This window comes from Juglans regia, chromosome 11 (assembly GCF_001411555.2).
Source record: "Juglans regia cultivar Chandler chromosome 11, Walnut 2.0, whole genome shotgun sequence".
NCBI classification, from domain to species: domain Eukaryota; kingdom Viridiplantae; phylum Streptophyta; class Magnoliopsida; order Fagales; family Juglandaceae; genus Juglans; species Juglans regia.
In genome coordinates, this window is record NC_049911.1 from 30408753 (window position 1) to 30423266 (window position 14514).

The 14514-nt window shown below is 30.7% G+C and overlaps 1 protein-coding gene across 2 annotated transcripts; it reads right to left on the reverse strand.

Moving 5' to 3' along the window:
* Nucleotides 1–3593: 3593 nt before the first annotated feature.
* On the reverse strand, nt 3594–11155 carry LOC118343711 (MADS-box protein SVP-like). Of its 2 annotated transcripts, none has more exons than XM_035683014.1 (9): nt 10960–11155; nt 10476–10658; nt 6150–6228; nt 5878–5939; nt 5707–5806; nt 5570–5611; nt 4422–4463; nt 4180–4340; nt 3594–3979 (listed from the first exon to the last, which is right to left on the reverse strand). In XM_035683014.1, the coding sequence occupies exons 2-9, from the start codon at nt 10655–10657 to the stop codon at nt 3964–3966; spliced, it is 684 nt and encodes a 227-aa protein (XP_035538907.1). In that variant the 5' UTR covers nt 10658; nt 10960–11155; the 3' UTR covers nt 3594–3963. The 2 variants fall into 2 exon arrangements, with proteins under 2 accessions (XP_035538907.1, XP_035538908.1); XM_035683015.1 differs by having other exon boundaries at nt 10476–10666; nt 10960–11112.
* Between the last annotated feature and the right edge of the window lie 3359 nt (nt 11156–14514).

The window sequence follows — 14514 nt, forward strand, 5'->3', positions numbered from 1 at the left end:
AGAATGATGACCTAGGTGATAATGCCAAAGGTAAAATCTGAAAATTTTTACAGTATTTGCATAAATGAAATTGATAATACTCTTGGATGGCTTTGATGGTGCACAAACAACTGGCTGTTGCAAAAATGTATAACCCTTCACATCTTCTACCCGTCCCAATTATCTTTCATGCCATAAGGTCCTAAATAAAATATAAATCAGATAAAAGATAAATGCACATTTCTGATTAGAGGTAAGATTGCCGACAGATAATAAATTGTAGGAAAAAAAGGTACACAAAGTACATCTGTCAATATCAAAGAATCTCATAATCTAATTTTACTAATATGAGTGATAGCAACAACTATGTCATTGAGAAGTTTTACTAAAGTGTCAAGAATAAAAGTAATAGTAGTAAAGAAATATAAAGAATGCACAATATGATCAATAGCTCTTGAATCGATGATCTAGGAGTTAGATAAATCTTAAATAGAAATACTATTGCAAGAAAAAGTTTAACGAGGAAAATCTGATGCAGAAGGCAGATTATTGTCAAGAGACATAGTAGCAAGCTGGCCAGACACTTGATTTGCAGTCGAATAAAACTTCTCTTTATAATAGTCACCTTCAAGATGGAGTATATATATATCATATATACCCATATTGGAAAGCAAATAAGTAAATAAGGATGAGCCTAAAGGTTTAGTGAGAATGTCAGCAATCTAATTTTGTGAAGATACATGTAAAGTGCGCAGTAAACCAGCTTGAATCTTTTCCCGAATCAAATAACAATCCAACTCGATGTGTTTAGTATGCGCATGAAATATCGGATTAGCTACAATGTGCAGGGCAGCTTAATTATCACAGAATAATAGGGTAGCATTATAATGATCCCGATGTAACTCTTTAATCAAAACCAATATTCAAGTAGTCATTGATCTATACTGATCTGGCTCTACTGATAAGCGAGAAATTGTTTGTTGCTTTTTGAACTTATATGAGATTAAAGAATCACCAATGAATACACAATATCCATAAATTGATATTCTAGAATCTGGACAACTTGTCCAATCTGAATTAGCAAATGCTTTGATGTGTAACAAAGAACCTTCTGAAAGAAAGATGCCTTGACCATGAGCCTTTTTTATATACCTCAAAATTCGATGTGTTGCTTGCATATGAGGAACTCGAGAAGATGCCAAAAATTGACTAAGATAATGAACTGAAAAAGCACTATCAGGCTCGGTATGGGTTAAATACAACAAACGACCTATCAACCTTCTATACGAAGTAGGATCTGATAATAACTTTCCATGATTCATAGAAAGTTTGGAATGATGATCCATGAGAAAATTTACTAGTTTGGCAGCCAATAACCCAGCATCTGAAAGTAATTCCAATGCATATTTTATTTGACACAAGCAAATGCCTTTCTTAGATCTAGTTATTTCTAGCCCCATAAAATATTTGATAGCACCCAAATTTTTAAACTTAAATTGGCTATGCAAAAACTCTTTAAGAGCAATGACAAATGACTCATCATTAATTGCAATTAAAATGTCATCAACATACACAAGTAATGTTATGAAAAAAGAACATTGCTTCCTTGTAAGAAAAATCGTTTCAGGAGATTCTCCATTCTGTAAGAAAAATGGACAAGCTGAGTGGTCAACCGTGGAGGATGATAAAGAAAATGTCATTTCGCAACCTAATCTAATACCATGTTACAATTCAGAGAAGAAGAAAGCTCTTTATTTATGATAAATATATTATGTACAACTTGAAAATAGAGAAGGCAATGAACTCTTCTATTTATAGAGTTTCAGACTTTACAAAGAAAATAAAATCATAACTAACTAACTAATCTTGCTAACCTATCATGTATTAACATGTGTGTATTGACATGTGTTTATATCTAATAAATAGTAAAATTATTTGAGATAAGATGTTTTATTATGTTTTGAAAAAAGATAAAGAAAATTAAATAAAAGTATTATGAAGTTAAAAAATTATATTCTTATAATTTTTTAATATAATTATTTTGTTTTGAAATTAGATCAAGTTGTATAATTCTATAAATAGTAAAATCATATCATTTTATATATTTATTTTTATATAATTCTTTTGTATTCGTCTTTTAAAGATAGCTTGGCCAGTCAGTCAGCACTTCGACGAACAAATTATAGAAGAGAGAGAGAGAGAGAGGAAGCGCCACTCCTATTGTCCCGCATCAGTCAAATTCTTCAATGATTTGATTAGAATTTGGGTGTGCCGAGTACTGAATTACATTCCCAACATTTTTTATTATAAATGTTGTCTATTTAAAAATAAATAATAATAATAATATGTGTATTATTTGTAACTTTATAAACAAATTTAAAAAACACACGTGCTAATGTTTCATATTTCATTATTTAAGATGGTTTGCCTAAACTTGATCTGTCAACCTTCTATTACTGCAATATCGGTTCTGTTAAAACTATATATATGTACATGTGTGACATTTACGTCCGGATGGTTTTTGTCTTCGATCTATGTATATTTCACTTTAGTAAAGAAGCAGCATTAGGCATGATCGACAAACTGATCAGTAGGGAAAGCATGCATGCATCATTTCCAATTTCCCTTCGCGGTTATAAAGACAAAGATATTTAGATCATCGAGCTGCTGCTTTAATTTGAAACTCTAAAATGAGAAAAACACATAAATTTAATTTTTAACAATATTTATTTCTAAGTAATCAAGTAACATTAAATATTCAACAAATATTATTAAAACCATTTTATAATTTGTCTGTCCCTTTTACTCTAAATAATAGAACTCGTACATAAATTCTACGGAATCCGCGCGCAAACAACACCGAAACTTGTTTTCCAACATATATCTTAATTAAACACCATCTAAGTGCAGGAGAGATTGCATGGTGTTAGTTACAGGATCCACACAAATTATCTAACCTCTAAGGGCCCGTTTGTTTTCAAAGATGAGATGAGATGAGATGAGTTGAGATTAAAGTTAAAAAGTTGAATAAAATATTGTTAAAATATATTTTTTAATATTATTGTTGTTTTGAGATTTGAAAAAGTTGAATTGTTTATTTTATTTTGTGTGAAAATTTGAAAAAATTGTAATGATGAGATGAGATGAGATGTTTTTAGAAAACAAATAAATCAGGAAGATAGTTTGCATACAAACTAATTGATTGGACTACAGGTCTCCAGTACTGCTGTATGGTTAATTGCCTGGACCACATCTCCACTGTAATTAATGTGTTTGGATAATTAATATAATACCCGTTGCGGCAAGGAATCGGAGGAAGTTATTGCATATGTCATAAGACAACAAACCTCGTTAGATAGCCTTGTTTGTTTTTCAAAAACATCTCATCTCATTTCACCTTATCATTACAACTTTTTCAAATTTTTACACAAAATAAAATAAACAATTCAACTTTTTCAAATTCCAAAATAACAATAATATTAAAAAATATATTCTAATAATATTTTATTCAACTTTTTAACTTTAATCTCAACTCATCTTATCTTATCTCATCTCTAAAAACAAACGAGCCCTTAGATGCTTTTCACGTATAGATAGGATCATCCACCAAGGCATTACAAGAAAGTCGTACGTAGTGTTATTAATTATACAAAGATCGGAATAATAGGCCGTTTGATACCGACTAAAGTTATTAGGAATAGCCTAGCATGCACACACGCACGCACCTAGCTTGGAGGTCAGGGTCTCAAATAGTAATTTAGAGATCGAATTCCCATGCTTACAGATACGAATTAAATAGGAGTAGCCACAACACATTAATTTACGTACAAACGGGAAAACATGAACATGACATACAGAAGGACCGGAACAAGTTCTGTTCTAGTTTCCTCGTACAATTTGATTAAACTCGGGGACATCTTGAAATGACCAGACTCCAAGGGCTTATTTCTCGCATGAGTCTTCTCCATCTTACCTCAATTTCAGCTAGAGAAGAGAGAGCCTGCAGGAAATTCAAGGAAGACGTAAGCGACAATATAGTATATGTTATCGAAGACGCCAGCATGCAAGCTGGGAAATGCATTTGAAAATTATATGTCTCGACGCCAGCTCGTCTTAAACTAGTATTTACTGTTAAGAAATATGGGTGGAAAAAAGAATCAGAAGAAAACAATATTTTTCTGGGTGTCGTTACTGCTTTACCCTAATTTGAGAGATGTATCGGAACTGTCGTCTTCTAGAGAAGGGGGGCCACCGCTGCTGCTGCAAACATTGGTGACAGATTCCGACGACATGCCTTCTTCCTGGACGAGGATGTCCGACTCCACAAGAACAGGTCTTTTTCCCTTGGAAGACATCATCATCTGAAATCCAAAAATATCATCCACCATTTTGTGCAGAACGTAAAAACAAACAAAGCAAGCAAATCAAACAAATATTCTTACCTTCTGCTTCAATTGCCTGTTCTCCTCTAACAACTGAGCTCCCTGCATTTGGTAGCCGGTGCAAGAACACAAGTGAACAAAGGAAGCATTAAAACTTGAACTTCGTTGGTAAGGAGAATTACAACATCTCAGAAAAATAAAACCAAACTGAAACCAAAACTAGCTACGTCTCCAAAGCATGTTAAGAACGAAATAATTCTCTTATCAATTCGTGATGTCTCATTCTAGCTAGACATCTCTCTCTAATGAAACACAACGTAGGTTTCCCCAGTTGCCAGTCTGACTAAAACCACTTTCACTTGAGGGACTGCGACACATATGGAATCAGAACACAACCAATAAGCATATAATTACTACCTGGTTTCATGAAAACCCCATACTTTCCCTTGTTTTTTCTTGATGAATGTCCGTATATAAAAGTACACGTACTACCATTCTGTTTCAACAACTGAACACGTCATTAATCACTCTAATATATTTTAGTAATAAATGTAGGTGAAAGTCATATTTTGAAGAATGTCCACTAAATTTCTGCTACATTAAATTAGCTATACACAATTCATTTGGAATATGAACTACAGTAACTTCATCCCTAAAGTCATATATATATATATATGAAGAGAACTATTGCATCTTCATTCTAATATTTATTATTTCCTGTATTTTCCTTTTTCTTCCCTCAGGTGCAATTTCATCCCTTCAATAACTTCATCTCTAGAATTACGATACATTTTCTTATTATTAATTATATTTTTATCAAATAATATTAATCATCTTTCTTTTAATATTTTTTAAAATATAAGAAATTTTTTGCATCTATCTACAACCATGCAAAAATGATAATAATATGAGAAAATATGAATAAACTTTTTATTAATTATTATAAAGTAATAAATAATGCAATAATCTTACCTTATAACAAATTATAATATAAGTAATGTTCATCTATCTAATTTAATTAAAGAAATATTAAAAATAATAATAAAATATTTTATTATTATACAGAATGTGATGACTAATCTAAGATTCAAGTTTTGAGTGATTGGCTGAAAGTACAAAAATTTCATATTAGTCAAATTTTGAAGATTAGGATCACCAAATGACTAATCCAATCCAATGCCAATGCTCTAAGGTGTTTGTTTACTAACCTTTCTTTCAAGTGTAGTAATCTCAGTCAGCAACCGTTCTTCCTGAAAGAAATTAAGAGGAAGGCCCACACGATTCTTCATATAATATTCTTACGCAGTTTGATATGTATATACTACAGAAAGGAACCAGCAAAAACCTTAGTCTCAAGCACACGGCTAAGTCCAGCTTCAAGCATTTTCTCCAATTGCTGCAATTCCTCTAAATTTAATCCTTCAAGATCCTCTCCTCTTGTCTGCCTGCAGGCAAAAGTGTCTAAATTAGCATCAGCAAATACTGGGAAAGATTATCCTTTAGCAACTATTAATACCTTAGTTGGTGGGTCTTATCTGCCACTTCCTTACTCAATCTGATGTGATTATTATTCTCTAGCTGAAAATAACGAAGAAAGTGGTCAGATGACCTCCTTTAAGCATAAAGCCTACTACAAAAGGCAACATTCCCGTGTCTGACTTGGATCTACAATTTAGATGATCATGCCATTTCCTCCATGTCAATTAGCACGAAGCATTACAGGAGTCCTTGCAAACGTCTAATCAGAGCTTTTCGGTAATTCTTGAAATATGATTAGCAATATATTACCTGCAGTTCAAGGGATGGCTGATCCATTTGTTTAATGCCATTAGATTGCATATCATACCTTCCAAGTATATCCTTCATACTTCACAAGAAGAAGGAGAACACAGTTAGAAGATGATCGATCCATGCACTGAAAGAAGTGAACTTCTAAAACATAAGATAGAAAAATTAATGGTTGCCATGAAGCTGTACCCCAGGTTCTGTACCTTAAAAACTCGTCAATCCACCTGTTTTAGTATGCACGCATCTATATATTGGAGAAAGTTAATCTCCATTTAATAACTCCATGCTTTAAATTCTTGACAATTTGTGATCGGAATTAATGTAACCGACGAACAAAAAAATCATTTCAAAATTCCAATTCAAGCTTGAGCACTTTAGGTAGAACAGATATAAACACATTATATAGTGGACTTTACTACCGTTTATTACATTCCTTATGAATTCTTTTTAAAAAAAATTAAATATTGTAAAAGCTACTTCGCAAGTTTAGTTCAATATCTCATTTAAGGTCTTCAAATTTGAATAAAAACTTGGAAGAGATCTCGAACCAAAATTGCCATACCAATTTCAACATTACCACTTGACACCGTATATTAAATTAATATGTATTGGACAATCATGTCAACCAACTTTGTCAAGAAAAATTTTATTCATTGTTCAGCTTCCTTGAAATTAGCTGTGGAGCTGAACAATGAAAAATCAGATGGGTAGAAAAGTTTATTAAGACCTCGCTTGGTTATGCAGTTCAGATGAAATGAGATGTTTTGTTGAAAGTTGAATAAAATATTATTATAATATAATTTTGAATAAATAGAATTGTTTATTATATTTTGTGTGAAAGTTTGAAAAAGTTATAATAATTATATAAAATGAGACAATTTTATTTTGTGTAACCAAATCAGCCTAAGTATTTTCATTGTTCCGCGTTTGTATGCTGAGAGAATATATCAAATATATTTAGCTTTTCAGAAAATTAGCTATGGTAGAAGAAAGGCATATAGTCATGATATGAGAACTTAATATAATGCGAGAATTACAAAGGAAGACAAAAAATTGATAAGCGGGAATTAAATAGAACTAGAGTTAATAATTCTCTGGATATTTTAGCATATTGGAAGAAGTTAAATTCTTTAACATACCATACCATACGCTTAACAAATTATATTGATATGATAATGTCCATAAGCCATTAGATCGGCATATATCGCCTAATTTATAACAAAAAAATCTTAATAAAGTAAATCATTAATTAAAATTATCCTTATAAATTGCCAAAGCAAAAACAATAAAAGGTTCCCGATGACTATCATTTAAATTGTGGCTCACTTTCGTATCCTTGTGTCTTTCCTAGTTATTTATAAAGAGATGAAATCAGCTTCAAGGCAGCTGATCATCAATTTTCAATAGCAAGAGTCGATCGGGAAATTCATTTGAGAGATGATCTATGCCGAGCCAGATGAAGGATTGGCCTCGGTACCTCTTACTAAAGTTGAGACCTTATCTATGTCTTTCTAATAAGATAATCCATGAGTTTATACATGTGATAACAGTACATGATCAAACATTATAAATAGTTTTTTTCTTATTTTAGTGTTGTATTTCTCTAGAAATTTTAGACAATTATCTAATTAGTTGACTAGCTATACTGTAACCAACCCGAGCACAAGCTCCTAAGTTTATCGTTCAACAATGTAAACATTGATCAATTTACCAATCATCTTTAATGCTTCCAAACTAAACCACCGGCCAAACTATACCAAATTAAATCATGATATAAGAATAATTTGGCATCAAACGGTCCATTATTTCCAAATGGAAAATAGGGAATCTTAATATAATACTACATACATACAGAAACTTTTGTTTTGCTGGATTTGGATTATTCCATGACTAAAATGGGATTTTGTAACTTTTGTTATCGATCTGTCGTGAGAATTGTGAAACATACTAATTAATTAACCAAATGATGCAGGACAATGGAGAATAAGTTCTAAGAAGGATATGAAGAAGCAGAGAAGCGACACCTGATCCATTGATATATTGTTGTTAGGAAATTTATTAATCCTATTTAGTGAACTTAACTATGGATCTGGCACAGTATATATAAATATTAGCTCATGTCTTGGTAACATTATTAATATAACTACCTCACATGATGCTCCCTGACAATCAAAGCCACAACATTTAATGTTCTTTTCAAATGTCGACGTTGTTATTTTTAGATATTGTTCTTAATTGCTGCCTCATCATTTATGTCGACCAATTAGAAAGAAGTGCTACACATAATCATGCCAAGAACATTTTTTTCCCAGCAAATACGAATGCCAATATCAACATCATGCATGTAAAAAATCATGTCTTTCCAAACCAGAATGTCACCAATGTGTAAAGATCGATGCAACTTGATTGAATTGTAGATAGCTCTAGATTAATGAAGGTAAATACCATAAGCTATACTATATAGAAGACCGGGAGCCCAGGACTTTTTAAGTATAAAGCATTAGCTGAATCACTTAGTCAGTATGACTGCTATGTACCTAATCACAGAGCTGAGACGTGATAACGACATAATTACATGATCATTTGTTTAAGAAATAATTTTCTGTAGCACTTGGTCTCATCTTCATCAACGATAAATTTATTGAGTCCTCCTTTCTCCTGCCAATAGCTCTAGATCTACCTAAAAGCATACATTAATGATTGGCAATTATACATGACTCCAGTACCCTCTTGAACAAGTGTCTTCCTTATCCGATCCAAAACCATCATTTTATTACATAAAACTGAACCATCTTATAGATCACTTTCTCTTCTCTACTAATTATCAATCGAGATGGTTTGGCTACTTTCTACTGATTGGACTCGATCTGAAACTATTCTTCCTCAATTTTCCTACTCATTCAGCAAATTCCCGTTTTGATCAAACTCATTCTGCTGAGAATATAGATTGCCTCTTCCAACACTAACCGTTTCCTCAATTGATTTTCTAACACAATTCAATTAACCCCTACCACTAGTAATTACTACATGCATGATTGCAAAAGAAGCTTCTTAATTAGTAGTTCACTTGAAAATTGGCACCACCATCAAACCAAAATAGATCAAAACCACCGCTAGATCACTTAATTCTGGCTAAACAATCTTACATCAGATTTAATAAAGCTTGAAATTTGGTGTCGCTTACACTATTTAATTTGCAATTCATAAGGCGAAACTATCATATATGTCTCTAGGCGTCTATATATAGTCCTCAAACACATGATGTCTTCCTTTCTAATCAATTGCTGTAAAAATACTTCAGAGATCAATATTCTATGGGCATATATAGCTCACGACGGTTACCTTACTCGAGGTATATTCCGACAGAAACAAATTCAGACTTCTGTTAAAACCAACAAGAAGAACTCAGGAGTGATCAAACCATGATCAAGTAACCTTCAGATAACATGATCAAGTAACAGTTACATAGTTCTTCCAAGCTATCTAAAATATAACTAAGACTATTACACCCACTACGCACAGTAAACTATGTATAGATGGGAAGATGATCATGAAAAGGCAACGCGAAGCGCAAACTTTTCGGTACACCACGAAGATACACTTGGCTATCTAATGATTCTAATCGGTCGGAAGGACCACAAAGTCACCCGAAGATTAGATCATCGAGAAAGGAAATAACTTGAGGGAACGTGTCTCAAGACATTTTTATATGGGATGAGAGAATTTCATGTAAAAAAAATGAACATCAATAACTAAAGATCCTGAAATCGTATGGCATGATCATGAAGGGCATCTCGATCGGTAAAAGCCCAAAACGCATAAAACAGAAACACCCAGAAGTTTTTTTGATCGAGACTTTCTTTCGCCTTTTTCTTACGACGTGGCTGAACAACACCTTTGGCTGCAACTACCAAAAAAGTTAGAACTGTTATTGCATGAGGACGGAGGCTAAATCTAAAATATCAGGGAAGATCCTTGCTGGCTTCTGATTTCTCGATCGCTTAAACACCTATATAAAACCCTTAAAAGTTCATAACATTGAATATGTGTACGATACGAGGCTTTCTGTTCACAGAAAGCACGAGATTTCGGCAAAGATCTCGCTTTTCTTGTCATGAAGGTAGTGTTGAACCTCCTAACCTGACCTCGACTGAATAGTACCCCCCCCCCCCCCCCCCCCCCCTTTTTCTCTCAATCACAAGCACACGCACACACAAAAACACGAACCAAAAGAGCTGGGAATGCTAGAAGATAAGTCAAATATTGATCAAAATGTAGGGTGATATCTTACAAACAAAAGTACAATAAGAAGTAAAAATGCAATACCTTGAGCTGCAAAACTCAAAGAGCTTTCCGGTAGCTGAGAAGATGATGAGCGCAACCTCAGCATCGCACAGAACAGAAAGCTCTTCAGCTTTCTTTAAAAGCCCTCGTCTTCTCTTGGAAAAGGTAACCTGCCTCGCCGTAACGTTGTCAATCTTCTTGATCTTGATCTTCTCTCTCGCCATCCTTTCTCCCTCAAAAAATCAAACCAAGCCATTCACGTTCTCATATATAATAATAAAAAAAAGGCACATAAAATCGCACAGCATGGCACGGAAAAAAAAAACAGGTTTCTGCAAAATTCCTCGTTTCTACTAAATTTGGAGAAATTTATAAGCAGAAACCCTAGAACAGCACCTGTCACAGACTCACAGATCTAGGTTAAGGTGAGGAAAAAAAAAAAAACCCCCATAAAAGCCCACCAGCCTTAGCTCATGAACATGCAGACCTGCAGAAGACTGGAATTGGTGGGATTTTTGTTCTTTACCTTACTGTTTTCTGGTCAGGAAACACCGTTAGGTCTGAGAGCTTTAACCAAAAGTCACCAATTACAAGTCAAGAAGAGCTAAAAATAATTTGAGAGAGATAAAGAGAGACCAGTTTGTGTTCAAGAAAGGAAAGGGCGCTTTCCCATTTATAGCTAAACAGGACCTAAAAGAGTTCAGAAAAATACTCTAGTGTGTGTGCGACTGGGGGAGGGACTAGGATATTTTATTTTTTATTTTTTCTCATTAGTTTCTCGATAAATTAAATTATTTTTTATTTTTTCTATTTTTAATATGTGGACGATCTGCTTTCCGTACATCCATAGCCATGCCGTCATCGCATAATTACTCCCTACCTGAGCACTTTCCACTTCATAGTTTCATAGGGTTTTCTGTGTACTCACCGAAAGATAAATTTGGGTACTATTCGTAATACCATGATCTTTTCTTTTTTCTGATAAATAAATCCTATTATTTCTCCTTTTTCCTTGTATTTAAAGAGATGTCAGAATACAGATTCGAACTGTCCATATAAAAATATACCAGTTATTTCAATCAACTCTTGCTAAAGACTGGTCATGGTTGTTAAAAGTGATTTGAACTCATTTTAAATTAATTATTTTTTAGATTTTCGTATAAAATTTAAATTAATTTTAATCTATTTTATATAGTTAAATAATTTATTTATATTAAATAAATTTTAATTAAGTTTATAAAATATTAAAATTAAATATTAATAGGACACACTATTTTTCAATTTCTCGTAAAAAATTTAAATTCACATCAACCTATTTCTTATATTCAAACACTTATATTGATCTATTTATATTTAAACATATTTCAATTAGACTTATAAAATACTAATATTTATGTGTATGTTTAGAATTATAGTGAAAAATATAATTTATTGATTTGGGACTTATATCTTATAACTTGATAAGTAATAAGTTGTACTGTTAAAAAGTTATTTACTATTTTATAAACATTTGTTTAAAATATTTTCAATCGTGTTATATTTGTTTGTAAATAAATTAAAAAAGTAATTTATAGGTAAAAACAATGATTATTTAAAATTTTAAAGATTATGACTTTATTTCTAAAAATTTAAAAATTATAATTATCTAGAAATTGTATAGATAGTTTTATATACTGATAGTCTTTTTAAAATTTGAATTATATTTCATATTATCCAAAAAAATATTTTTTGCCTCAAACATATTTTTTAGTTTACTTGAGATTTGACGGACTCGTTTGTTTTCATAAAATATTTCATATAATTATTATAACTTTCTCAACATTCAATACAAAATAAAATGAATAATTCAATTTTTTCAAATCTCAAAATAAAAATAATATTAAAAAATATATTTTAACAATATTTTATTTAATTTTTTTACTTTAATCTCGTCTCGTCTCGTCTCATCTCATCTCTAAAAATAAACAAACCCTTGTTATCTTTTATTTTCTCATAAATTTAGGCCAAATTGTAGGTTCACTAGTTCTGATTTTTAACGTATAGGTAGGTCCCAATTTTATTGTTAAAAGCTTTTTGGAATTTTTTTTTTACATAACAATGGTAGATATAATTTTAAGGGAAATTTTATTTACAATCTTAAACAAGGAATTATATGTGTAATTTTTTTGATGAATGTGAATAAAAAAGAAAAAAATCATCATTTTAAAAATGATATTATTATAATTATAATTTTTTTTAAATATAATTGTATGGACTTACATGAATAGTCTCTAAAATACTATTTCTTTAAAACAATATGGGCAAAACATTGTTTTTTTAAACATAATTATTCATGTCTAGAGTCCATAAATATTCCCAACTATTGTTTTGCCCATGAATAATTAAGCACTTGATTTGCTCATAAGCAACGCAAATAATTATGCGTAGTGGGTGTAATTAATGGACTCAACGAGAGAGTGAGAAAATAAAGACTTATATTGTTTCATCCCAAAACATTTTCCAAAAAAATAAAATCTTCGTAGTTTTTAATGTTATTAATTTCTTCGATAAAGTACTAAGATTATGTTAGTTTAGAAAATTCAGAGATGTACAGTAAAATTAGCTAAATGGTAAATAGAAGCATTAATAATTCAAGATGCTAATGCATGAAACACTTCCATAATTGATAGGGGAGACGATACGTACAAAACCTAATCCTTCCAAATTTCAATCACCGCATATTTGCAAATGTTAATGCAATTACCCAATAAATGGGAAAAATACTTCTTCTTTTTTTTCTTGTTTCAATGCAACATAAATGTTTTACGCTTTTTAGGGGTAATTATTTAAAAAAAAAAGTTCTGAATAAAAAAAAAAATCAATGAAAACAAACATCAAAAGTTATGTATCGAGGAAACATTTATCGAAATCTAATTAAGGACCTGCCAAAGTTCCCAGATCGGTCCCCTGCTCAACTAGATCACAGTACGTAGTCTATTTAGGTTCCATTTAGATGTTAATAATAGTTCAATCCTATGTAAATAATAATAAAATAATAATAATAAATTATTTATGAATAATAACAGCAAAATAATTTAAAAGAGATATAAGTACAATTGTGTTTCCAGTGCATAAGGTCTACTTGTAATAAATGGCTTAGGTTCTCTTGAATGAGATGAGATAACAAATTTATAAATAATATTAAAATAATTTATAAATAATATTGAAATAATTTATAAATAGTAATAAAATTATTTGAGTTATGATATTTTATTGAATTTTGAAAAGAGAGAGATAGAAAATTAAATCAAAATATTATAACGTTAAAATATTGTTAAAATAATATTTTTTAATATTATACTTTTTTTAGAATTTAAAAAATAATAAATTTTTATTTAAAATTTTAAAAAAATGATAATGATTAGGTACTATAAATCAAAAATAATATTTAAAAGTAAAAAATATGTATATTTAAATACTATTTAAAAATAAGGCCAGCCAAAAATTATTCCAAACAATCATTCTAATTTTCTTAAATTTCATGCAAAATATAATAAAAGATTCAAAATTTTCAAATCATAAAATAATATTTTATTCAATTTTTAATTTGTATTTCAACTCGTCTCATTTTATCCCTTTATCCAAACCTCCCGTTAAATTCCGGCCAGGTTGCTAACGAGAAGATCAGGAGAGAATATGTCTTATGTTTGTATTATCCCTTTATGTTTGTATTATGAATACATCTTATGTATTTAATATATCTATATATATAGTAATATTATCCACTATATTCTCATTTTATTTTTATCAATCTCATTTGTAAAACATGACACATTTATTATTATTGAATGATAGAGAATAATCTAATAGATAATCATTTAATGATGATAAATATATAACATTTTATATATAATGGAATGAAAATAAAATAATAGTGTATAAAATTTTCATATATATATATATATAACTTTTGTTCACATATCAATTAGAGCGACAGAATTTATGTTTTAGACAGCAAGAGATACGTTTTTTAAATTAATATAAGTTTAGGTTGATTAATTGACCTTGAAATATAGTAAGGGTGAGATAGTTTCGAGATATA

Coding starts and splice junctions, on each gene's coding strand:
- LOC118343711 (XM_035683014.1), bottom strand. CDS start 10,657: ATGGCGAGAGAGAAGATCAAGATCAAGAAGATTGACAACGTTACGGCG. Junction 5,940..6,149: donor AGCCATCCCTTGAACTGCAG/GTAATATATTGC, acceptor CGTTATTTTCAG/CTAGAGAATAATAATCACAT. Junction 5,612..5,706: donor GCCGTGTGCTTGAGACTAAG/GTTTTTGCTGGT, acceptor AATTTCTTTCAG/GAAGAACGGTTGCTGACTGA.